At 53.9% G+C, this 26,136-nt stretch overlaps 1 protein-coding gene across 1 annotated transcript in view; it reads left to right on the forward strand.

The window, feature by feature from the left end:
* Positions 1-26,136, forward strand: part of LOC147110023 (pleckstrin homology-like domain family B member 2) — a 101,955-nt gene that overhangs the window by 73,513 nt on the left and 2,306 nt on the right. The window contains exons 10-14 of the mRNA XM_086002456.1: positions 8,602-8,846; positions 11,973-12,060; positions 13,048-13,161; positions 16,321-16,537; positions 22,992-23,077. Of these exons, the coding sequence (XP_085858582.1) occupies positions 8,602-8,846; positions 11,973-12,060; positions 13,048-13,161; positions 16,321-16,537; positions 22,992-23,077 (750 nt within the window). The remainder of the gene's footprint in view (positions 1-8,601; positions 8,847-11,972; positions 12,061-13,047; positions 13,162-16,320; positions 16,538-22,991; positions 23,078-26,136) is intronic.

A 26,136-nucleotide genomic window follows, 5' to 3' on the forward strand; every position in this document is an offset into this window, starting at 1 on the left:
TGTACCTGCCCTGGGAGTGTCTGATGGGACAGTGTAGTGGGAGCTTTACTCTGTATCTAACCTGTGCTGTACCTGCCCTGGGAGTGTTTGATGGGACAGTGCAGAGGGAGCTTTACTCTGTATCTAACCCGTGCTGTACCTGCCCTGGGAGTGTTTGATGGGACAGTGTAGAGGGAGCTTTACTCTGTATCTAACCCGTGCTGTACCTGCCCTGGGAGTGTTTGGTGGGACAGTGTAGAGGGAGATTTACTCTGTATCTAACCCCGTGCTGTACCTGCCCTGGGAGTGTTTGATGGGACAGTGTAGAGGGATCTTTACTCTGTATCTAACCCCGTGCTGTACCTGCCCTGGGAGTGTTTGATGGGACAGTGTAGAGGGAGCTTTACTCTGTATCTAACCCCGTGCTGTACCTGCCCTGGGAGTGTTTGATGGGACAGTGTAGAGGGAGCTTTACTCTGTATCTAACCCGTGCTGTAACTGCCCTGGGAGTGTTTGATGGGACAGTGTAGAGGGAGCTTTACTCTGTATCCAACCCCGTGCTGTACCTGCCCTGGGAGTGTTTGATGGGACAGTGTAGAGCGAGCTTTACTCTGTATCTAACCCCGTGCTGTACCTGCCCTGGGAGTGTTTGATGGGACAGTGTAGAGGGAGCTTTACACTGTATCTAACCCGTGCTGTACCTGTCCTGGGAGTGTTTGATGGGACAGTGTAGAGGGAGCTTTACTCTGTATCTAACCTGTGCTGTACCTGTCCTGGGAGTGTGTGATGGGACAGTGTAGAGGGAGCTTTACTCTGTATCTAACCCCGTGCTGTACCTGCCCTGGGAGTGTTTCATGGGACAGTGTAGAGGGAGGTTTACTCTGTATCTAACCCGTGCTGTACCTGCCCTGGGAGTGTTTGATGGGACAGTGTAGAGGGAGCTTTACTCTGTATCTAACCTGTGCTGTACCTGTCCTGGGAGTGTTTGATGGGACAGTGTAGTGGGAGCTTTACTCTGTATCTAACCCGTGCTGTACCTGCCCTGGGAGTGCTTGATGGGACAGTGTAGAGGGAGCTTTACTCTGTATCTAACCCCGTGCTGTACCTGCCCTGGGAGTGTTTCATGGGACAGTGTAGAGGGAGGTTTACTCTGTATGTAACCCGTGCTGTACCTGCCCTGGGAGTGTTTGATGGGACAGTGTAGAGGGAGCTTTACTCTGTATCTAACCTGTGCTGTACCTGTCCTGGGAGTGTTTGATGGGACAGTGTAGAGGGAGCTTTACTCTGTATCTAACTTGTGCTGTACCTGCCCTGGGAGTGCTTGATGGGACAGTGTAGAGGGATCTTTACTCTGTATCTAACCCCGTGCTGTACCTGCCCTGGGAGTGTTTCATGGGACAGTGTAGAGAGAGGTTTACTCTGCATCTAACCCGTGCTGTATCTGCCCTGGGAGTGTTTGATGGGACAGTGTAGAGGAAGCTTTACTCTGTATCTAACCCGTTCTGTACCTGCCCTGGGAGTGTTTGATGGGACAGTGTAGAGGGAGCTTTACTCTGTATCTAACCCGTGCTGTACCTGCCCTGGGTGTGTTTGATGGGACAGTGTAGAGGGAGCTTTACTCTGTATCTAACCCATGCTGTACCTGCCCTGGGAGTGTTTGGTGGGACAGTGTAGAGGGAGCTTTACTCTGTATCTAACCCGTGCTTTACCTGCCCAGGGAGTGTTTGATGGGACAGTGTAGAGGGAGCTTTACTCTGTATCTAACCTGTGCTGTACCTGCCCTGGGAGTGTTTGATGGGACAGTGTAGAGGGATCTTTACTCTGTATCTAACCCCGTGCTGTACCTGCCCTGGGAGTGTTTGTTGGGACCGTGTAGAGGGAGGTTTACTCTGTCGCTAACCCGTGCTGTACCTGCCCTGGGAGTGTTTGATGGGACAGTGTAGAGGGAGCTTTACTCTGTATCTAAACCGTGCTGTACCTGTCCTGGGAGTGTTTGATGGGACAGTGTAGAGGGAGCTTTACTCTGTATCTAACCCGTGCTGTACCTGCCCTGGGAGTGTTTGATGGGACAGTGTAGAGTGAGGTTTACTCTGTATCTAACCCGTGCTTTACCTGCCCTGGGAGTGTTTGATGGGACAGTGTAGAGGGAGCTTTACTCTGTATCTAACCCCGTGCTGTACCTGCCCTGGGAGTGTTTCATGGGACAGTGTAGAGGGAGGTTTACTCTGTATCTAACCCGTGCTGTACCTGCCCTGGGAGTGTTTGATGGGACAGTGTAGAGGGAGCTTTACTTTGTATCTAACCCGTGCTGTACCTGCCCTGGGAGTGTTTGATGGGACAGTGTAGAGGGAGCTTTACTCTGTATCTAACCCGTGCTGTACCTGCCCTGGGAGTGTTTGATGGGACAGTGTAGAGGGAGCTTTACTCTGTATCTAACCCATGGTGTACCTGCCCTGGGAGTGTTTGATGGGACAGTGTTGAGGGAGCTTTACTCTGTATCTAACCCGTGCTTTACCTGCCCTGGGAGTGTTTGATGGGACAGTGTAGAGGGAGCTTTACTCTGTATCTAACCCGTGCTGTACCTGCCCTGGGAGTGTTTGATGGGACAGTGTAGAGGGAGCTTTACTCTGTATCTGACCCGTGCTGTACCTGCCCTGGGAGTGTTTGATGGGACAGTGTAGAGGGAGCTTTACTCTGTATCTAACCCGTGCTGCACCTGCCCTGGTAGTGTTTGATGGGACAGTGTAGAGGGAGCTTTACTCTGTATCTAACCCGTGCTGTACCTGCCCTGGGAGTGTTTGATGGGACAGTGTAGAGGGAGCTTTACTCTGTATCTAACCCCGTGCTGTACCTGCCCTGGGAGTGTTTGATGGGACAGTGTAGAGGGAGCTTTACTCTGTATCTAACCTGTGCTGTACCTGCCCTGGGTGTGTTTGATGGGACAGCGTAGACGGATCTTTACTCTGTATCTAACCCCGTGCTGTACCTGCCCTGGGAGTGTTTCATGGGACAGTGTAGAGGGAGGTTTACTCTGTATCTAACCCGTGCTGTACCTGCCCTGGGAGTGTTTGATGGGACAGTGTAGAGGGAGCTTTACTCTTTATCTAACCCGTGCTGTACCTGCCCTGGGAGTGTTTGACGGGACAGTGCAGAGGGAGCTTTACTCTGTATCTAACCCCGTGCTGTACCTGCCCCGGGAGTTTTTGATGGGACAGTGTAGAGGGTGCTTTACTCTGTATCTAACCCCGTGCTGTACCTGCCCTGGGAGTGTTTGATGGGACAGTGTGGAGGGAGCTTTACTCTGTATCTAACCCGTGCTGTACCTGCCCTGGGAGTGTTTGTGGGACAGTGTCGAGGGAGCTTTACTCTGTATCTAACCCGTGCTGTACCTGCCCTGGGAGTGTTTGATGGGACAGTGTAGAGGGAGCTTTACTCTGTATCTAACCCTTGTTGTACCTGCCCTGGGAGTGTCTGATGGGGCAGTGTAGTGGGAGCTTTACTCTGTATCTAACCTGTGCTGTACCTGCCCTGGGAGTGTTTGATGGGACAGTGCAGAGGGAGCTTTACTCTGTATCTAACCCGTGCTGTACCTGCCCTGGGAGTGTTTGATGGGACAGTGTAGAGGGAGCTTTACTCTGTATCTAACCCGTGCTGTACCTGCCCTGGGAGTGTTTGGTGGGACAGTGTAGAGGGAGATTTACTCTGTATCTAACCCCGTGCTGTACCTGCCCTGGGAGTGTTTGATGGGACAGTGTAGAGGGATCTTTACTCTGTATCTAACCCCGTGCTGTACCTGCCCTGGGAGTGTTTGATGGGACAGTGTAGAGGGAGCTTTACTCTGTATCTAACCCCGTGCTGTACCTGCCCTGGGAGTGTTTGATGGGACAGTGTAGAGGGAGCTTTACTCTGTATCTAACCCGTGCTGTAACTGCCCTGGGAGTGTTTGATGGGACAGTGTAGAGGGAGCTTTACTCTGTATCCAACCCCGTGCTGTACCTGCCCTGGGAGTGTTTGATGGGACAGTGTAGAGCGAGCTTTACTCTGTATCTAACCCCGTGCTGTACCTGCCCTGGGAGTGTTTGATGGGACAGTGTAGAGGGAGCTTTACACTGTATCTAACCCGTGCTGTACCTGTCGTGGGAGTGTTTGATGGGACAGTGTAGAGGGAGCTTTACTCTGTATCTAACCTGTGCTGCACCTGTCCTGGGAGTGTGTGATGGGACAGTGTAGAGGGAGCTTTACTCTGTATCTAACCCCGTGCTGTACCTGCCCTGGGAGTGTTTCATGGGACAGTGTAGAGGGAGGTTTACTCTGTATCTAACCCGTGCTGTACCTGCCCTGGGAGTGTTTGATGGGACAGTGTAGAGGGAGCTTTACTCTGTATCTAACCTGTGCTGTACCTGTCCTGGGAGTGTTTGATGGGACAGTGTAGTGGGAGCTTTACTCTGTATCTAACCCGTGCTGTACCTGCCCTGGGAGTGCTTGATGGGACAGTGTAGAGGGAGCTTTACTCTGTATCTAACCCCGTGCTGTACCTGCCCTGGGAGTGTTTCATGGGACAGTGTAGAGGGAGGTTTACTCTGTATGTAACCCGTGCTGTACCTGCCCTGGGAGTGTTTGATGGGACAGTGTAGAGGGAGCTTTACTCTGTATCTAACCTGTGCTGTACCTGTCCTGGGAGTGTTTGATGGGACAGTGTAGAGGGAGCTTTACTCTGTATCTAACTTGTGCTGTACCTGCCCTGGGAGTGCTTGATGGGACAGTGTAGAGGGATCTTTACTCTGTATCTAACCCCGTGCTGTACCTGCCCTGGGAGTGTTTCATGGGACAGTGTAGAGAGAGGTTTACTCTGCATCTAACCCGTGCTGTATCTGCCCTGGGAGTGTTTGATGGGACAGTGTAGAGGAAGCTTTACTCTGTATCTAACCCGTTCTGTACCTGCCCTGGGAGTGTTTGATGGGACAGTGTAGAGGGAGCTTTACTCTGTATCTAACCCGTGCTGTACCTGCCCTGGGTGTGTTTGATGGGACAGTGTAGAGGGAGCTTTACTCTGTATCTAACCCATGCTGTACCTGCCCTGGGAGTGTTTGGTGGGACAGTGTAGAGGGAGCTTTACTCTGTATCTAACCCGTGCTTTACCTGCCCAGGGAGTGTTTGATGGGACAGTGTAGAGGGAGCTTTACTCTGTATCTAACCTGTGCTGTACCTGCCCTGGGAGTGTTTGATGGGACAGTGTAGAGGGATCTTTACTCTGTATCTAACCCCGTGCTGTACCTGCCCTGGGAGTGTTTGTTGGGACCGTGTAGAGGGAGGTTTACTCTGTCGCTAACCCGTGCTGTACCTGCCCTGGGAGTGTTTGATGGGACAGTGTAGAGGGAGCTTTACTCTGTATCTAACCCGTGCTGTACCTGCCCTGGGAGTGTTTGATGGGACAGTGTAGAGTGAGGTTTACTCTGTATCTAACCCGTGCTTTACCTGCCCTGGGAGTGTTTGATGGGACAGTGTAGAGGGAGCTTTACTCTGTATCTAACCCCGTGCTGTACCTGCCCTGGGAGTGTTTCATGGGACAGTGTAGAGGGAGGTTTACTCTGTATCTAACCCGTGCTGTACCTGCCCTGGGAGTGTTTGATGGGACAGTGTAGAGGGAGCTTTACTTTGTATCTAACCCGTGCTGTACCTGCCCTGGGAGTGTTTGATGGGACAGTGTAGAGGGAGCTTTACTCTGTATCTAACCCGTGCTGTACCTGCCCTGGGAGTGTTTGATGGGACAGTGTAGAGGGAGCTTTACTCTGTATCTAACCCATGGTGTACCTGCCCTGGGAGTGTTTGATGGGACAGTGTTGAGGGAGCTTTACTCTGTATCTAACCCGTGCTTTACCTGCCCTGGGAGTGTTTGATGGGACAGTGTAGAGGGAGCTTTACTCTGTATCTAACCCGTGCTGTACCTGCCCTGGGAGTGTTTGATGGGACAGTGTAGAGGGAGCTTTACTCTGTATCTGACCCGTGCTGTACCTGCCCTGGGAGTGTTTGATGGGACAGTGTAGAGGGAGCTTTACTCTGTATCTAACCCGTGCTGCACCTGCCCTGGTAGTGTTTGATGGGACAGTGTAGAGGGAGCTTTACTCTGTATCTAACCCGTGCTGTACCTGCCCTGGGAGTGTTTGATGGGACAGTGTAGAGGGAGCTTTACTCTGTATCTAACCCCGTGCTGTACCTGCCCTGGGAGTGTTTGATGGGACAGTGTAGAGGGAGCTTTACTCTGTATCTTACCTCGTGCTGTACCTGCCCTGGGAGTGTTTGATGGGACTATGTAGTGGGAGCTTTACTCTGTATCTAACCCGTGCTGTACCTGCCCTGGGAGTGTTTGATGGGACAGTGTAGAGGGAGCTTTACTCTGTATCTAACCCCGTGCTGTACCTGCCCTGGGAGTGTTTGATGGGACAGTGCAGAGGGAGCTTTACTCTCTATCTAAGACCGCCTACTTCCACCTCAGTAACATCGCCCGTCTCCGCCCTTGCCTCAGCTCATCCGCTGCTGAAACCCTCATCCTGCATTTGTAACCTCCAGACTTGACTATTCCAGCACACTCCTGGCCGGCCTCCCACATTCCACCCTATGTAAACTTGAGCTCATCCAAAACTCTACTGTCCCGTGTCCTGACTCGCACCAGGTCCCGTTCACCCATCGCCCCCTGTGCTCACTGCCCCGTGTCCTAACTCGCACCAAGTCCCGTTCACCCATCGCCCCCTGTGCTCACTGCCCCGTGTCCTGACTGGCACTGAGTCCCGTTCACCCATCGCCCCCTGTGCTCACTGCCCCGTGTCCTGACTGGCACTGAGTCCCGTTCACCCATCGCCCCCTGTGCTCGCTGACCCGTGTCCTAACTCGCACCAAGTCCTGTTCACCCATCGCCCCCTGTGCTCACTGCCCCGTGTCCTAACTCGCACCGAGTCCCGTTCACCCATCGCCCCCTGTGCTCATTGCCCCGTGTCCTAACTCGCACCATGTCCCGTTCACCCATCACCCCTGTGCTCGCTGACGTACATTGGCTCCCGGTCCAGCAACATCTCGATTTCAAAATTCTCATCCTTGTTTTCAAATCCCTCCATGGCCTCCTTGCCCCCCTCCCTATCTCTGTAACCTCCTCCAGCCCCTACAACCCTCCCTATCTCTGTAACCTCCTCCAGCCCCCTACACCCCTCCCTATCTCTGTAACCTCCTCCAGCCCCTACAACCCTCCCTATCTCTGTAACCTCCTCCAGCCCCTACAACCCTCCCTATCTCTGTAACCTCCTCCAGCCCCTACAACCCTCCCTATCTCTGTAACCTCCTGCAGCCCCTACAACCCTCCCTATCTCTGTAACCTCATCCAGCCCCTACAACCCTCCCTATCTCTGTAACCTCCTCCAGCCCCTACAACCCTCCCTATCTCTGTAACCTCCTCCAGCCCCATACAACCCTCCCTATCTCTGTAACCTCCTGCAGCCCCTACAACCCTCCCTATCTCTGTAACCTCATCCAGCCCCTACAACCCTCCCTATCTCTGTAACCTCCTCCAGCCCCTACAACCCTCCCTATCTCTGTAACCTCCTCCAGCCCCATACAACCCTCCCTATCTCTGTAACCTCCTCCAGCCCCTACAACCCTCCCTATCTCTGTAACCTCCTCGAGCCTGTACAACTCTCCCTATCTCAGTAACCGCCTCCAGACCCTACAACCCTCCCTATCTCTGTAACCTTCTCCAGCCCCTACAACCCTCCCTATCTCTGTAACCTCCTCCAGCCCCTACAACCCTCCCTATCTCTGTCACCTCCTCCAGCCCCCTACAACCCTCCCTATCTCTGTAACCCCCTACAGCCCTCCCTATCTCTGTAACCTCCTCCAGCCCCTACAACCCTCCCTATCTCTGTAACCTCCTCCAGCCCCCTACAACCCTCCCTATCTCTGTAACCCCCTACAGCCCTCCCTATCTCTGTAACCTCCTCCAGCCCCTGCAACCCTCCCTATCTCTGTAACCCCCTACAGTCCTCCCTATTTCTGTAACCACCTCCAGCCCCCTACAATCCTCCCTATCTCTGTAACCTCCTCCAGCCCCCTACAGCCCTCCCTATCTCTGTAACCTCCTCCAGCCCCCTACAACCCTCCCTATCTCTGTAACCTCCTCCAGCCCCCTACAACCCTCCCTATCTGTGTAACCCCCTCCAGCCCCTACAGCCCTCCCTATCTCTGTAACCTCCTCCAGCCCCTACAACCCTCCCTATCTCTGTATCCCCCTACAGTCCTCCCTATCTCTGTAACCTCCTCCAGCCCCCTACAGCCCTCCCTATCTCTGTAACCTCGTACAACCCTTCACGATCTCTGTGCTGCTCCAATTCTGGCCTCTTGCGCATCCCCCGATTTCCATCACTCCACCATTGGCGGCCGTGCCTTCAGCCGCCTGGGCCCCGAGCTCTGGAATTCCCTCCCTAAACCTCTCCGCCTCTCTCTCCTCCTTTAAGATGCTCCTTAAAACCGGCCTCTTTGACCCAGCTTTTGGCCGCCCGTCCTAATATCTCCTGATGTGGCTCGGTGTCAAATTGTTGTTTGATAATCGCCCCTGTGAAGCCCCTCGGGATGTAATAGGCGCTTTATGAAGGCGCGTTGTCTGATTGGCTCTGGTTGTATCTTTCAGGCCTTGCCCTCACTCCGATGCATCTGCTGTCTCTCGTCGCCTTGCATCGCACCAACAGCTTCAGAACGCAGAAGGCGAAGGTCTCCGGCCCCTCGCCCGGACTGCGGCCGGCCGGCCCGCCAGGCCCGAGCGACTCCCCCCGTCTCCAGCCTGCACTTCGCCCCGAGACACCCACCCGGACGCCCAGCCACTGCAGGTAAAGCGGTCAATGTTCGACCGTGGTCGGGGCTCCTTCCCGACGGGATGGGGGGCGGTTGTGGAGACCCATGCTCCTGGTTTGTACAGGGTTGCTCGATCTCTGCTGGGCGGTGGGTTAGGAGGCACAGGACTTGGCCTCAGTACCCTATGTGCGGACAGGGGCATTGTGCAGCCAGGAATTGCTGTCCAGCTCCCCCATTGGAAACTCGATCCTTGTCTGGATGGACTTGGGCTTATGGTGATGCCCCTCATGGTCAAATAGCTCATGCATGATGGATTTTCTAACAGAGTGCTGGGTTTCTATAGGATATTGTCATACATCCTTTACCTGAGTAAGAAGGTTCGACTCCCACTACAGGCCGATATACCCAGTATTGAGGGAGCGCCGCACTGTCAGAGGGACAGTACTGAGGGAGCGCCGCACTGTCAGAGGGGCAGTACCGAGGGAGCGCCGCACTGTCGGAGGGTCAGTACTGAGGGAGTGCCGCACTGTCGGAGGGCCAGTACTGAGGGAGCGCCGCACTGTCAGAGGGGCAGAACTGAGGGAGCGCCGCACTGTCGGAGGGGCACAGTTCTGGTCTCCATATACCTTGGTTAAACCAAACTTGGAGCACTGTTCACAGTTCTGGTCTCCATATACCTTGGTCAGATCACACTTGGAGCACTGTGCATAGTTCTGGTCGCCATATACCTTGGTTAGACTGCACTTGGAGCACTGTGCACAGTTCTGGTCTCCGTATACCTTGGTTAGACCACACTTGGAGCACTGTGCACTGTTCTGGTCTCCCTATACCTTGGTTAGACCACACTTGGAGCACTGTTCTGGTCTCCCTATACCTTGGTCAGGCCACACTTGGAACACTGTGCACAGTTCTGGTCGCCATATACCTTGGTTAGACCACACTTGGAGCACTGTGCACAGTTCTGAATTCCTTATTACAAATAGGCTACAGAGGCACCAGAGAAGGTGCAAAAAGATTTACTAGAATGATACCAGAACTGAGAGGTTATAACTATCAGGAAATATTGATCAGGCTGGGGCTCTTTTCTCCAGAAAAGAGAAGGCTGAGGGGTGACCTGATCGAGGTCTTTAAAATTATGAAGGGGTTCAATAGGGTAAACGTAGAGAAGATGTTTCCACTTGTGGGGGAGACCAGAACTAGGGGCCATCAATATAAGAGAGTCACTGATAAATCCAATAGGGAATTCAGGAGAAACTTCTTTACCCAGAGAGTGGTGAGAATGGGGAACTCGCTACCACAGGGAGTGGTTGAGGCGAAGAGCAGAGATACATTTAAGGGGAAGCTGGATAAACACATGAGGGAGAAAGGAATAGAAGGATATGGTGATGGGGTGAGATGAAGAGGGGTGGGAGGAGGCTGGTGTTGATGGGGTGAGATGAAGAGGGGTGGGAGGAGGCTGGTGTTGATGGGGTGAGATGAAGAGGGGTGGGAGGAGGCTGGTGTTGACGGGGTGAGATGAAGAGGGGTGGGAGGAGGCTGGTGTTGATGGGGTGAGATGAAGAGGGGTGGGAGGAGGCTGGTGTTGATGGGGTGAGATGAAGAGGGGCGGGAGGAGGCTGGTGTTGATGGGGTGAGATGAAGAGCGGTGGGAGGAGGCTGGTGTGGATGGGGTGAGATGAAGAGCGGTGGGAGGAGGCTGGTGTTGATGGGGTGAGATGAAGGGGGGTGGGAGGAGGCTGGTGTTGATGGGGTGAGATGAAGAGGGGTGGGAGGAGGCTGGTGTTGATGGGGTGAGATGAAGAGAGGTGGGAGGAGGCTGGTGTTGATGGGGTGAGATGAAGAGAGGTGGGAGGAGGCTGGTGTTGATGGGGTGAGATGAAGAGGGGTGGGAGGAGGCTGGTGTTGATGGGGTGAGATGAAGAGAGGTGGGAGGAGGCTGGTGTTGATGGGGTGAGATGAAGAGGGGTGGGAGGAGGCTGGTGTTGATGGGGTGAGATGAAGAGGGGTGGGAGGAGGCTGGTGTGGATTGGGTGAGATGAAGAGGGGTGGGAGGAGGCTGGTGTTGATGGGGTGAGATGAAGAGGGGTGAGAGGAGGCTGGTGTTGATGGGGTGAGATGAAGAGGGGTGGGAGGAGGCTGGTGTTGATGGGGTGAGATGAAGAGAGGTGGGAGGAGGCTGGTGTTGATGGGGTGAGATGAAGAGGGGTGGGAGGAGGCTGGTGTTGATGGGGTGAGATGAAGAGGGGTGGGAGGAGGCTGGTGTGGATGGGGTGAGATGAAAAGGGGTGGGAGGAGGCTGGTGTTGATTGGGTGAGATGAAGAGGGGTGGGAGGAGGCTGGTGTTGATGGGGTGAGATGAAGAGGGGTGGGAGGAGGCTGGTGTTGATGGGGTGAGATGAAGAGGGGTGGGAGGAGGCTGGTGTTGATGGGGTGAGATGAAGAGGGGGTGGGAGGAGGCTGGTGTTGATGGGGTGAGATGAAGAGGGGTGGGAGGAGGCTGGTGTTGATAGGGAGAGATGAAGAGGGGTGGGAGGAGGCTGGTGTTGATGGGGTGAGATGAAGAGGGGTGGGAGGAGGCTGGTGTGGACGGGGTGAGATGAAAAGGGGTGGGAGGAGGCTGGTGTTGATGGGGTGAGATGAAGAGGGGTGGGAGGAGGCTGGTGTGGACGGGGTGAGATGAAGAGGGGTGCGAGGAGGCTGGTGTTGATGGGGTGAGATGAAGAGGGGTGGGAGGAGGCTGGTGTTGATGGGGTGAGATGAAGAGGGGTAGGAGGAGGCTGGTGTTGATGGAATGCGATGAAGAGGGGTGGGAGGAGGCTGGTGTTGATGAGGTGAGATGAAGAGGTGTGGGAGGAGGCTGGTGTTGATGGAATGAGCTGAAGAGGGGTGGGAGGAGGCTGGTGTTGATAGGGTGAGATGAAGAGGGGTGGGAGGAGGCTGGCGTTGATAGGGTGAGATGAAGAGGGGTGGGAGGAGGCTGGTGTTGATGGGGTGAGATGAAGAAGGGCAGGAGGAGGCTGTTGTGGATGGGGTGAGATGAAGAGGGGTGGGAGGAGGCTGGTGTGGAGCACAAATACCGACACGGACCAGTGGGGCCGAATGGCCTCTTTCTGTGACGTCGACTCGATGTGTAACTCCTGTTGCTGTTCTGTGTCCTGCAGTAACGGATGTTCCCTGCAAACCCTAGCAGAGATGGAGAAGAAACTGAGGGCGGCCATGGCTGAAAAGGAACGTCTCCTGCAGGCTCGGGTAAGGATCCGAACTTCAGTCCTTTTTCCGTTGAACAGGACCGCCGGTGTTCCACCCACGGGCTCGAGGTCAAAGGGCAGGATGTTCTGACTGGAGGGTTACCAACAGTAATGGTGCCCTGGGGCCAATATTTATCCCTCAACCAACATCACTGAAACAGGTGATCTGGCCATTATCACATTGCTGTTTGTGGGAGCTTGCTGTGTGCAAACCTCCAACAAGCGAGAGTCTAACCCCCTCCCCTTGACATTCAATGGCATTACCATCGCCGAATCCCCCACCATCAACATCCTGGGGGGGTCACCATTAACCAGAAACTTAACTGGACCAGCCACATAAATACTGTGGCAACAAGAGCAGGTCTGAGGCTGGGTATTCTGCGGCGAGTGTCTCACCTCCTGACTCCCCAAAGCCTTTCCACCATCTACAAGGCACAAGTCAGGAGTGTGATGGAATACTCTCCACTTGCCTGGATGAGTGCAGCTCCCAACAACACTCGAGAAGCTCGACATCATCCAGGACAAAGCAACCCCGCTTGATCGGCACCCCATCCACCACCTTAAACATTCACTCCCTCCACCACCGGCGCACCGTGGCTGCAGTGTGTACCATCTACAAGATGCACTGCAGCAACTCGCCAAGGCTCCTTCAACAGCACCTCCCAAACCCGCGACCTCTTCCACCTAGAACGACAAGGGCAGCAGGCGCATGGGAACACCACCACCTCCAAGTTCCCCTCCAAGTCACACACCATCCTGACTTGGAAATATATCGGCCGTTCCTTCATCGTCGCTGGGTCAAAATCCTGGAACTCCCTCCCTAACAGCACTGTGGGAGTACCTTCACCACACAGACTGCAGCGGTTCAAGAAGGCGGCACTCCACCACCTTCTCAAGGGGCAATTAGGGATGGGCAATAAATGCTGGCCTTGCCAGTGATGCCCACATCCCAGGAATAAATTTTTAATAATGTTCTGGTTACCTGCAGGAGGCACAGAGGAGAGCACTGGAGGAGGATCGGAAAGGAGAGAAGATGTTGAATGGGGTGCCCATGGTGTCCAAGCCCCAGCCCAAGCCATCAGCTCCCTCAGCTCAGTCAGAGGTACGTTGTGGTATTGGGGGTATCTTTAGACATTTACTGTCTGGTATCTCGACGGTGAGCCCCTGTATCCCAGATGGCGTTTCAACTCATTCTCCTATATCTGTACCGTACGCAAGGACTTAAGAAAACATGCTTTTAAAATTCTCATCCTTGTTTTCAAATCTCTCCACCGCCTCCTCGCCCACCTCCCTATCTCTGTAACCTCCTCCAGCCCCTACATCCCTTCCTATCTCTGTAACCTCCTCCAGCTCCTACAACCCTCCCCATCTCTGTAACCTCCTCCAGCCCCTACAACCCTCCCTATCTCGGTAACCTCCTCCAGCCCCTACAACCCTCCCTATCTCTGTAACCTCCTCCAGCCCTACAACCCTCCCTATCTCTGTAACCTCCTCCAGCCCCTACAACCCTCCCTATCTCTGTAACCTCCTCCAGCCCCTACAACCCCCCCTATCTCTGTAACCTCCTCCAGCCCCTACACCCTCCCGATCTCTGTAACCTCCTCCAGCCCCTACAACCCTCCCTATCTCTGTAACCTCCTCCAGCCCCTACACCCTCCCTATCTCTGTAACCTCCTCCAGCCCTTACAACCCTCCCTATCTCTGTAACCTCCTCCAGCCCCTACAACCCTCCCTATCTCTGTAACCTCCTCCAGCCCCCTACAACCCTCCCGATCTCTGTAACCTCCTCCAGCCCCTACAACCCTCCCTATCTCTGTAACCTCCTCCAGCCCCCTACAACCCTCCCGATCTCTGTAACCTCCTCCAGCCTCTACAACCCTCCCTATCTCTGTAACCTCCTCCAGCCCCTACAACCCTCCCTATCTCTGTAACCTCCTCCAGCCCTTACAACCCTCCCTATCTCTGTAACCTCCTCCAGCCCCGACAACCCTCCCTATCTCTGTAACCTCCTCCAGCCCTTACAACCCTCCCTATCTCTGTAACCTCCTCCAGCCCCTACAACACCCCTATCTCTGTAACCTCCTCCAGCCCACTACAGCCCTCCCTATCTCTGTAACCTCCTCCAGCCCCTACAACCCTCCCTATCTCTGTAACCTCCTACAGCCCACTACAGCCCTCCCTATCTCTGTAACCTCTTCCAGCCCCCTACAACCCTCCCTATCTCTGTAACCTCCTCCAGCCCCTACAACCCTCCCTATCTCTGTAACCTCCTCCAGCCCCTACAACCCTCCCTATCTCTGTAACCTCCTCCAGCCCCTACAACCCTCCCTATCTCTGTAACCTCCTCCAGCCGCTACTGTAGGGGGGCATCTTTTAACTGATTTAAGGTAATTTTCCTGGTCTGCAGCCTATGCCTGCACTCTGACCAATTCCAAATAAACCAATTTTAAAACCGCGGTTTCAAATCGCTACCCCACCTTCCAGTTCTGACTGCAGGACTTATGATTATTGATATTAAAACAGACACGTGGTTTGGTTGAGAGAAATTCAAGTTTTATTAACTAAGAGAAACTATAATCAAAATTACAGTAAAATTGCTTAAATGGGGTAAGGCAGATGGTAAAAACGAGGGGTAAGTGACTACAATGTTGATTAAACAATCTTGGCAATATCCCCTTAAATTACCATCCCCCAAACTCCTTAATAGGTAGCTCTGTTGAGGAGTCAGAAACCCTGCTCGCATGTGGTCCAGCGAAGTGAAAAGAGAGTGATAGCTTCTCAGCAGCTATCTTATATACCTGGTGCGCTCCTGCTGTTCTGCCCTGCCAGGGCTGTGTGCAAAATTCCCACCCAAAGGTTCCAATACACAAGAGAAAGCTGTGATTGGCTAACTCGGAGTGGTTGGACTGGGTTACTGTGTCTTCCGGAGCTCCCTGGGCTGAAACAAAAGGGAAATACAACTGCTCTATTGTCCAGAATGCTAAGTGATTTAAACCCATTCAGTTCTTAAACGGTTCCCATTCAAGATCCCAAAGTCTCTTCTGCAGTTTAGATGTATCCACTCGATATACAAACAAATGCTAATAGCATTCAACTGCTTTGTAAACAAAGCATTGTCCTTTGTCTTCGGCCATGTGGTGACAGCCATTTTTATCCCTAGAAATTTAAAAGCACAACGCCCAGGGATTCTTTAATCAAAAAAATTAATCTTCAGAACTGTAAATTATTGCGAATTCTTACACTACAACCCTCCCTATCTCTGTAACCTCCTCCAGCCCCCTACAACCCTCCCTATCTCTGTAACCTCCTCCAGCCCCCTACAACCCTCCCTATCTCTGTAACCTCCTCCAGCCCTTACAACTCTCTTTATCTCTGTAACCTCCTTCAGCCCCTACAACCCTCCCTATCTCTGTAACCTCCTCCAGCCCTTACAACCCTCCCTATCTCTGTGACCTCCTCCAGCCCCGACAACCCTCCCTATCTCTGTAACCTCCTCCAGCCCCGACAACCCTCCCTGTCTCTGTAACCTCCTCCAGCCCCTACAACCCTCCCTATCTCTGTAACCTCCTCCAGCCCCTACAACCCTCCCTATCTCTGTAACCTCCTCCAGCCCCCTACAACCCTCCCTATCTCTGTAACCTCCTCCAGCCCCCTACAACCCTCCCTATCTCTGTAACCTCCTCCAGCCCCGACTACCCTCCCTATCTCTGTAACCTCCTCCAGCCCCCTACAACCCTCCGTGATCGCTTCACTCCTCCTTGCGAACCCTCGATTTCCATCGCTCCACCATTGGCGGCCGTGCCTTCAGCTGCCTGGGCCCCAAGCTCTGGAATTCCCTCCCTAAACCTCTCCGCCTCTCTCTCCTCCTTTAAGACGCTCCTTAAAACCGACCTCTTTGGCCCAGCTTTTGGTCGCCTGTCCTAATATCTCCTTATGTGGCTCGGTGTCAAATCTTGTCTGATTAACGCTCCTGTGAAGCACCTTGGGACGTTTTACTATGTTAAAGGTGCTGGGTAAATGTACACTGTTGTTGCTTCGGTTTATTTCAATTACAGGATTTACCCCATGCCCTTTTGTAAACTCTCTCTCTCTCTCTCTGTCTCTCTGTCCCTGTCTCTCTCTCTCTCTCTCTGTCTCTCTCTCTCTCTCTCTCTCTCTCTCTCCCTCTGTCTCTCTCTCTGTCTCTCTCTCTGTCTCTCTCTCTGTCTCTCTCTCGCTCACTCTCTCTCTCTCTCTGTCTCTCTCTCTGTCTGAACTGAAGGCCCACAGGGTTCACCGGACGCCAAACATTAAGACTACCTTCGACCTGCGCTCCCACGTAAAAGCTTCCGGTCACGGCGTGGAGGCGTGCCAGCACCTGACGGTGACGGGGAGGACATGCCGGGGGTTCCTCACGAAGATGGGTGGCCGCATCAAGACCTGGAAGAAACGGTGGTTCGTTTTCGACGGTGGCCAGAGGCGTTTGGCGTACTTCGCAGGTATGTGCTTCTAGACTGGCGGGCAGTACTGAGGGAGCGCCGCACAGTTGGAGGGGCGGTACTGAGGGAGCGCCGCACTGTCGGAGGGGCAGTACTGAGGGAGCGCCGCATGTCGGGGGGTCAGTACTGAGGGAGCACCGCACTGTCGGAGGGGCAGTACTGAGGAAGCGCCGCACTGTCGGAGGGGCGGTACTGAGGGAGCGCCGCACTGTCGGAGGGGCGGTACTGAGGGAGCGCCGCACTGTCGGAGGGGCAGTACTGAGGGAGCGCTGCACTGTCGGAGGGGCAGTACTGAGGGAGCGCTGCACTGTCGGAGGGGCAGTACTGAGGGAGCGCTGCACTGTCGGAGGGGCAGTACTGAGGGAGCGCTGCACTGTCGGAGGGGCAGTACTGAGGGAGCGCTGCACTGGCGGAGGGGCAGTACTGAGGGCGCGCCACACTGTCGGAGGGGCAGTACTGAGGGAGCGCTGCACTGTCGGAGGGGCAGTACTGAGGGAGCGCTGCACTGTCGGAGGGGCGGTACTGAGGGAGCGCCGCACTGTCGGAGGGGCAGTACTGAGGGAGCGCCGCACTGTCGGAGGGGCAGTACTGAGGGAGCGCCGCACTGTCGGAGGGGCGGTACTGAGGGAGCACCGCACTGTCGGAGGGGCAGTACTGAGGGAGCGCTGCACTGTCTCAGGTGCCGTCTTTCGGATGAGACGTTAAACCGAGGCCCCGTCTGCCCTCTCAGGTGGATGTATAAGATCCCACGGCACTGTTTGGAAGAAGAGCAGGGGGGAGTTTTCCCTGCTGTCCTGGGGTCAATATTTATCCCTCAACCAACAGCACTAATAAAAACAGATGATCTGGTCATTATCATATTGCTGTTTGTGGGAGCTTGCTGTGCGCAAATTGGCTGCCGCGTTTCCTACATTACAACAGTGACCACACTTTTTAAAAAGTACTTTATTGGCCGTGAAGCACGTTAGGACGTACTGAGGTGGTGAAAGGTGCTGGAGAAATGCATGTTCTTTGTTTGTTTACAATTTCGTTTCTCAATCGACTAGCTATTTGACCACAGTGGCATCACAACCTGATCTGATCATCACCCTATAGTCTTTGTATCTTTCTCCTCCCTCCACCCCTCCCCCCCCTTCACCATTTCCCCCTGAGCAGAGAGTAACTCGATAGCGAGCATAAGAAGGAGCCCTGGCCAGTTTCTCTGACTCTCCGAGGTGAGCCTATTAGCTGGAGCTATTCATATCATCGGATAACACAGGATATACGGCACAGAAACAGGCCATTCGGCCCAACCAGTCCATGCCGGCGTTTATGCTCCACTCGAGCCTCCTCCCGTCTTTCCTCATCTCAATCTATCAGCGTAACCCTCTATTCCCTTCTCGCTCCTGTGCTTGTCCAGCCTCCCCTTAAATGCATCGATACTATTCGCTTCAACCACTCCCTGTGGTAGCGAGTTCCACATTCTCACCACTCTCTGGGTAAAGTTTCTCCTGAATTCCCTATTGGATTTCTTGGTGACTATCTTCTGTTGACGGCCTCTAGTTATGCTCTTCCCCACAAGTGGAAACATTCTCTCTGTATCCACTCGATCAAAACCTTTCATCATTTTAAAGACCTCTATTAGGTCACCCCTCTGCCTTCTCTTTTCAACAGAAGAGACCCAGCCTGTTCATCCATTCCTGATAGGTGTACCCTCGCATTTCTGGTATCATCCTTGTAAATCTTCTCTGCACCCTCTCCAGTGCCTCTATATCCTTTTTATAATATGGCGACCAGAACTGTACACAGTGCTCCAAGTGTGGTCTAACCAAGGTTCGATACAGGTTTAGCATAACTTCCCTACTTTTCAATTCTATCCCTCTAGAAATAAACCCTAGTGCTTGGTTTGCTTTTTTTATGGCCTTGAGAACCTGTGTCGCAACTTTTAGTGATTTGTGTATCTGTACTCCGAGATCCTTTTGTTCCTCTACCCCACCCAGACTCGCACCCTCCGAGATCCCCTTGTCCCTCTACCCCACCCAGACTCGCACCCTCCGCGATCCCCTTGTCCCTCTACCCCACCCAGACTCGCACCCTCCGAGATCCCTTTGTTCCTCTACCCCACCCAGACTCGCACCCTCCGAGATCCCTTTGTCCCTCTACCCCACCCAGACTCGCACCCTCCGAGATCCCTTTGTCCCTCTACCCCACCCAGACTCGCACCCTCCGAGATCCCCTTGTTCCTCTACCCCACCCAGACTCGCACCCTCCGAGATCCCCTTGTTCCTCTACCCCACCCAGACTCGCACCCTCCGAGATCCCTTTGTTCCTCTACCCCACCCAGACTCGCACCCTCCGAGATCCCTTTGTCCCTCTACCCCACCCAGACTCGCACCCTCCGAGATCCCTTTGTTCCTCTACCCCACCCAGACTCGCACCCTCCGAGATCCCTTTGTTCCTCTACCCCACCCAGACTCGCACCCTCCGAGATCCCCTTGTTCCTCTACCCCACCCAGACTCGCACCCTCCGAGATCCCCTTGTTCCTCTACCCCACCCAGACTCGCACCCTCCGAGATCCCTTTGTCCCTCTACCCCACCCAGACTCGCACCCTCCAAGATCCCTTTGTTCCCCTACCCCACCCAGACTCGCACTCTCCAAGTGATAAGTGACCTCCCTATTGCTCCTACTCAAATGTAATATCCACATTTATCGGCGATGTACTTCATTTGCCAATTATATGCCCACTCTGCAAGTTTATTCATGTCCTCCTGTAACTTGTTGCAGTCCTCCTCAGTGTTTGACACTGGGAGTAATCCCAGCCAAGCCAGATGTCCACACACTCCTCCTAGCAGGAATTTGGGAAGTAGGAATCCTGGCTGGGCTCGCCCATCCACATCCACTGCCCCACCACCCCCCCAGCCCAAGAATGTGGAGGCCCCTATTGTCCTGTTTTGAGTTCAGTGAATAAAACGCATCCCAGCGATTGAAACCGCGCTCGTTAACCTGGCAATATCGCACAATTCCTCCACCCCGCCTCAGCCCATCAGCTGCCGGAACCCACATCCGTGCCTTTGTAACCTCCGCACTTTGACTACTCCAACGCTCTCCCATCTTCCAACCCTCCGCAAACTTCAGTTCATCCCAGCTCCGCTGCCACGTGTCCTAACTCGCGCAAGTCCCGCTCACCCATCACCCCCATGTTGCTCGCTGATAACCGTCCCTATCTCTGTAACCTCCTCCAACCCCTACAACCCTCCCTATCTCTGTAACGTCCTCCAGCCCCTACAACACTCCCTATCTCTGTAACCTCCTCCAGCCCCTACAACCCTCCCTATCTCTGTAACCTCCTCCAGCCCCTACAAGCCTCCCTATCTCTGTAACCTCCTCCAGCCCCGACAACCCTCCCTATCTCTGTAACCACCTGCAGCCCCTACAACCCTCCCTATCTCTGTAACCTCCAGCCCCCTACAACCCTCCCTATCTCTGTAACCTCCTCCAGCGCCTACAACCCTCCCTATCTCTGTAACCTCCTCCAGCCCCTACAACCCTCCCTATCTCTGTAACCTCCTCCAACCCCTAAAACCCTCCCTATCTCTGTAACCTCCTCCAGCCCCTACAACCCTCTCTATCTCTGTAACCACCTCCCCTATCTCTGTAACCACATCCAGCCCCTACAACCCTCCCTATCTCTGTAACCTCCTCCAGCCCCTACAACCCTCCCTATCTCTGTAACCTCCTCCAGCCCTTACAAGCCTCCCTATCTCTGTAACCTCCTCCAGCCCCTACAACCCTCCCTATCTCTGTAACCACCTCCAGCCCCTACAACCCTCCCTATCTCTGTACCCTCCAGCCCCCTACAACCCTCCCTATCTCTGTAACCTCCTCCAGCGCCTACAACCCTCCCTATCTCTGTAACCTCCTCCAGCCCCTACAACCCTCCCTATCTCTGTAACCTCCTCCAGCGCCTACAACCCTCCCTATCTCTGTAACCTCCTCCAGCCCCTACAACCCTCCCTATCTCTGTAACCTCCTCCAACCCCTAAAACACTCCCTATCTCTGTAACCTCCTCCAGCCCCTACAACCCTCCCTATCTCTGTAACCTCCTCCAGCCCCTACAACCCTCACTATCTCTATAACCTCCTCCAGCCCCTACAACCCTCCCTATCTCTGTAACCCCCTCCAGCGCCTACAACCCTTCCTATCTCTGTAACCTCCTCCAGCCCCTACAACCCTCCCTATCTCTGTAACCACCTCCCCTATCTCTGTAACCACCTCCAGCCCCTACAACCCTCCCTATCTCTGTAACCTCCTCCAGCCCCTACAACCCTCCCTATCTCTGTAACCTCCTCCAGCCCTACAACCCTCCCTATCTCTGTAACCTCCTCCAGCCCCTACAACCCTCCCTATCTCTGTAACCTCCTCCAGCCCCTACAACCCTCCCTATCTCTGTAACCTCCTCCAACCCCTAAAACACTCCCTATCTCTGTAACCTCCTCCAGCCCCTACAACCCTCACTATCTCTATAACCACCTCCAGCCCCTACAACCCTCCCTATCTCTGTAACCCCCTCCAGCGCCTACAACCCTTCCTATCTCTGTAACCTCCTCCAGCCCCTACAACCCTCCCTATCTCTGTAACCACCTCCCCTATCTCTGTAACCACCTCCAGCCCCTACAACCCTCCCTATCTCTGTAACCTCCTCCAGCCCCTACAACCCTCCCTATCTCTGTAACCTCCTCCAGCCCTACAACCCTCCTTATCTCTGTAACCTCCTCCAGCCACTACAACCCTCCCTATCTCTGTAACCTCCTCCAGCCCCTACAAACCTCCCTATCGCTGTAACCTCCTCCAGCCCCTGCAACCCTCCCTATCTCAGTAACCTCCTCCAGCCCCTACACCCCTCCCTATCTCTGTACCCTCCTCCAGCCCCTACAACCCTCCCTATCTCTGTAACCTCCTCCAGCCCCTACAACCCTCCCTGTCTCTGTAACCTCCTCCAGCCCCTACAACCCTCCCTATCTCTGTAACCTCCTCCAGCCCCTACAACCCTCCCTATCTCTGTAACCTCCTCCAGCCCTACAACCCTCCCTACCTCTGTAACCTCCTCCAGCCCCTACAACCCTCCCTATCTCTGTACCCTCCTCCAGCCCCTACAACCCTCCCTATCTCTGTAACCTCCTCCAGCCCCTACAACCCTCCCTAACTCTGTAACCTCCTCCAGCCCTACAACCCTCCCTATCTCTGTAACCTCCTCCAGCCCCTACAACCCTCCCTATCTCTGTACCCTCCTCCAGCCCCTACAACCCTCCCTATCGCTGTAACCTCCTCCAGCCCCTACAACCCTCCCTATCTCAGTAATCTCCTCCAGCCCCTACACCCCTCCCTATCTCTGTGCCCTCCTCCAGCCCCTACAACACTCCCTATCTCTGTAACCTCCTCCAGCTCCTACACCCCTCCCTATCTCTGTAACCTCCTTCAGCCCCTACAACCCTCCCTATCTCTGTAACCTCCTCCAGCCCCTACACCCCTCCCTATCTCTGTAACCTCCTCCAGCCCCCTACAACCCTCCCTAACTCTGCACCCTCCTCCAGACCCTACAACCCTCCCTATCTCTGTAACCTCCTCCAGCCCCTACAACCTTCCCTATCCCTGTAACCTCCTCCAACCCCCTAGAACCCTCCCTATGTCTGTAACCTCATCCAGGCCCTACAACCCTCCCAGATCTCTGCGCTCCTCCAATTCTGGCCTCTTGTGCATCCCCGATTTCCATCGCTCCACCATTGGCGGCCGTGCCTTCAGCCGCGTGGGCCCCGAGCTCTGGAATTCCCTCCCTAAACCTCTCCGCCTCTCTCTCCTCCTTTAAGACGCTCCTTAAAACCGACCTCTGTGACCCAGCTTTTGATCGCCTGTCCTAATATCTCCTGATGTGGCTCGGTGTCAAATTATGTTCGATAATCGCTCCTGTGAAGCATCTTGGGACGTTTTACTACGTTAAAGGCTCTGTATAATTTATAAAATTTATTCATTCTCGGGATGTGGGCGTCACTGGCAAGGCCAGCATTTATTGCCCATCCCTAATTGCCCCTTGAGAAGGTGGTGGTGAGCCACCTTCTTGAACCGCTGCAGTCCGTGTGGTGAAGGTGCCCCCCACAGTGCTGTTGGGGAGGGAAGTTCCAGGATTTTGACCCAGCGACGATGAAGGATCGGCCGATATATCTCCAAGTCAGGATGGTGTGTGACTTGGAGGGGAACTTGGAGGTGGTGGTGTTCCCGTGCGGCGGCTGCCCTTGTCCCTCTAGGTGGAAGAGGTCGCGGGTTTGGGAGGTGCTGCCGAAGAAGCCTTGGCGAGTTGCTGCAGTGCATCTTGTAGATGGTACACACTGCAGCCACGGTGCGCCGGTGGTGGAGGGAGTGAATGTTTCAGGTGTTGTGCTATTGGTCGTCAATGACTCTGTTGGCATTCCATCTCTAGATAAAGAGGAGACTAAGCTTAAAGGAGTCATCTATTTCCAGGCCATCGAAGAGGTCTACTTTGACCACTTGCGGAGCGCCCCTAAGGTAGGATGTTGGTGCACTGCTGCTTTAGTTGGGAGGGAATCCATTTTGATGATTATTCAGAGGGCCACAGCAGGTTGAAGTATGAGCAGAGGCATGGTCTGAAGATGCTCTGTTTGGGATCGTGGTGGGAGGAACATGAGAACATAAACAGGTGCAGGAGTTGGCCATTCGGCCCCTCGAGCCTGCTCCGCCATTCAGTGAGATCATGGCTGATCTGATCTTGGCCTCAACTCCACTTCCCCGCCCGCTCCCCATAACCCTTGACTCCCATGTAGTTCAAATATCTGTCTATCTCCACCTTAAATATATTCAATGACTCCGCCTCCACAGCTCTCCGGGGTAGAGAATTCCAAAGATTCACAACCCTCTGAGGGAAGAAATTCCTCCTCATCTCCGTCTTAAATGGGTGACCCCTTATTCTGAAACTATGCCCCCTAGTTCTAGATTCACCCACGAGGGGAAACATCCTCTCAGCATCTACCCTGTCGAGCCCCCTCAGAATCTTATGGCCTAGAAATTCGGTGGGCTGCGCCACCAGTTAGCGCCTAAAGAGGGCACTCAGTGGCTTTAGCGCCACTGGCCATGCCTCCTGCGAAATTTAGCGGGGCGCTAATGGCGGCGTTAGCCTGTAGCGCTGCGCCGCCACCGATGATGTCATTGGTGTGCGCAGCGCCCCGCTACCACCCCAAACGCGATATTGGGTCACACCCCGCTCCTGTAGTGCCGGTCGCAAATCGCGACCGGTTCAGGGGGACCTACCTGTGGTGGTAGCGGCGCTAATTAAAGGGGAGGTGTGGGGCGGCAATTTTTTTCGGTGGCCGCCTGCCAGCACCTCCTTGCGCCGCCCTCCCCGGCCTCCTGATCCCCCGGGCAGTGCCGGCTGTGTCCCGAGAGCCCGGCACTTCTCCTCGGTGCTGGGCGCTTTTGCCGGCACTCGCGATCGGTGATCGCGCTGGTGAAGGCCCCTCCCCTTTAAGAAGGGAAGGCCTGCAGTACCGCAGCACGCCGTGCCACAGCGTGTGGCGCTGCGACACGTTGCGCTGCGATATTCAGTTTTAGCGCCCCAAGAGGGATGCGTGGCGCCTCGAGCAGCGCCCCGCGTCCCTCTTGGGGCGCTCAAACTGAATATCGGGCTCGCGCTCCTGGCTCCTTCCGGGGCGGGATTTCCGGTGCCCAGGTGAGCTTGGCGCCCCAAACGCGGCGCCACCGAATTTTTAGCCCTATCTGTTTCAATAAGATCACCTCTCATTCTTCTAAACTCCAATGAGTATAGGCTCAAACTTTCGTCATAAGACAACCTCTTCATCTCAGGATTCAACCTCGTGAACCTTCTCTACACTGCCTCCAATGCAAGTATGTCTTGCTGCAGTTGTACAGGGCCTTGGTGAGACCACACCTTGAGTATTGTGTGCAGTTTTGGTCGCCTTATCTGAGGAAGGATGTTCTTGCCATGGAGGGAGTGCAGCGAAGATTCACCAGGCTGATACCTGGGATGGCAGGAATGACGTATGAGGAGAGATTGGGTCGATTGGGCTTATATTCGCTGGAGTTTAGAAGAATGAGAGGGGATCTCATTGAAACTTATAAAATTCTGTCAGGACTGGACAGACTAGATGCAGGAAGGATGTTCCCGATGACCGGGGAGTCCAGAACCAGGGGTCACAGTCTAAGGATAAGGGGTAACCCATTTAGGACAGAGATGAGGAGGAATTTCTTCACCCAGAGAGTGGTGAACCTGTGGAATTCTCTACCACACAAGGCAGTTGAGGCCAATTCATTAAATATATTCAAGAGGGAGTTGGATATATTTCTTAAGGCTAAAGGGATCAAGGGATATGGGGAGAAAGCAGGGACAGGGTACTGAATTTCCATGATCAGCCATGATCTCATTAAATGGCAGAACAGGCTCGAGGGGCCGAATGGCCTACTCCTGCTGCTATCTTCTATGTTTCTTCCTTAAATAAGGAGACCAAAACTGTACGCAGTACTCCAGGTGTGGTCTCACCAGCGCCCTGTACAGTTGGAGCAGGACTTCCCTACTTTTATACTCCATCCCCTTTGCAATAAAGGCCAACATTCCATTTGCCTTCCTAATTACTTGCTGTACTTGCATGCTGACTTTTTGTGATTCATGTACGAGGACCCCCGGATCCCTCTGTACTGCAGCATCATGTAGTCTCTCTCCATTTAAATAATAATTTTCTTTTTCATTCTTCCTTCCAAAGTGGATAACCTCGCACTTTCCCACATTATACTCCATCTGCCAGATTCTTGCCCACTCACTTAGCCTGTCTATATCCCTTTGCAGACTCTGTGTCCTCCTCACAACTTGCTAACCCACCTATCTTTGTATCATCAGCAAATTTGGCTACATTACACTCGGTCCCTTCATCCAAGTTATTAATGTAGGTTGTAAATAGTTGAGGCCCCAGCACTGATTCCTGTGGAGGAGTTTCAGCAGTCCTGGCTGAGAATAAGTTGGAGTTGATGCAGCCTCAACACTGCGAGGATGAAGAACAGAGAAAGAGTACGTAGGATATAAATTCTCTATATGGTCTGGTTATAAGAACATAAGAAATAGGAGCAGGAGTCGGCCATTCGGCCCCTCGAGCCTGCTCCGCCATTCAATGAGATCATGGCTGATCATCGACCTCATCTCCACTTTCCCGCCCTATCCCTTGATTCCCCTAGAGTAAAAAAAAATCTCTCGATCTCAGCCTTGAATGTACTCAACGACTGAGCCCCCACAGCCCTCTGGGGTAGAGAATTCCAAAGATTCACCGCCCTCCTGAGTGAAGAAGTTTCTCCTCATCTCAGTCCTAAATGGCCAACCCCTTATCCCGAGACTGTGACCCCTGGTTCTAGACACTCCAGCCCGGGGAAACAGCCTCTCAGCATCTACCCTGTCAACCCCCCTCAGAATCTTGTAGGTTTCAATGAGATCACCTCTCATTCTTCTAAACTCCAGAGAGTATCGGCCCATTCTACATAATCTCTCCTCATAGGACAGCCCCCTCATCCCAGGAATCAATCTAGTGAACCTTCGTTGCACCGCCTCC

Source organism: Somniosus microcephalus, chromosome 12 (genome assembly GCF_052327205.1).
Source record: "Somniosus microcephalus isolate GS21.2 chromosome 12, FLI_Smic_1.0, whole genome shotgun sequence".
In the NCBI taxonomy this organism is placed as follows: Eukaryota; Metazoa; Chordata; class Chondrichthyes; order Squaliformes; family Somniosidae; genus Somniosus; species Somniosus microcephalus.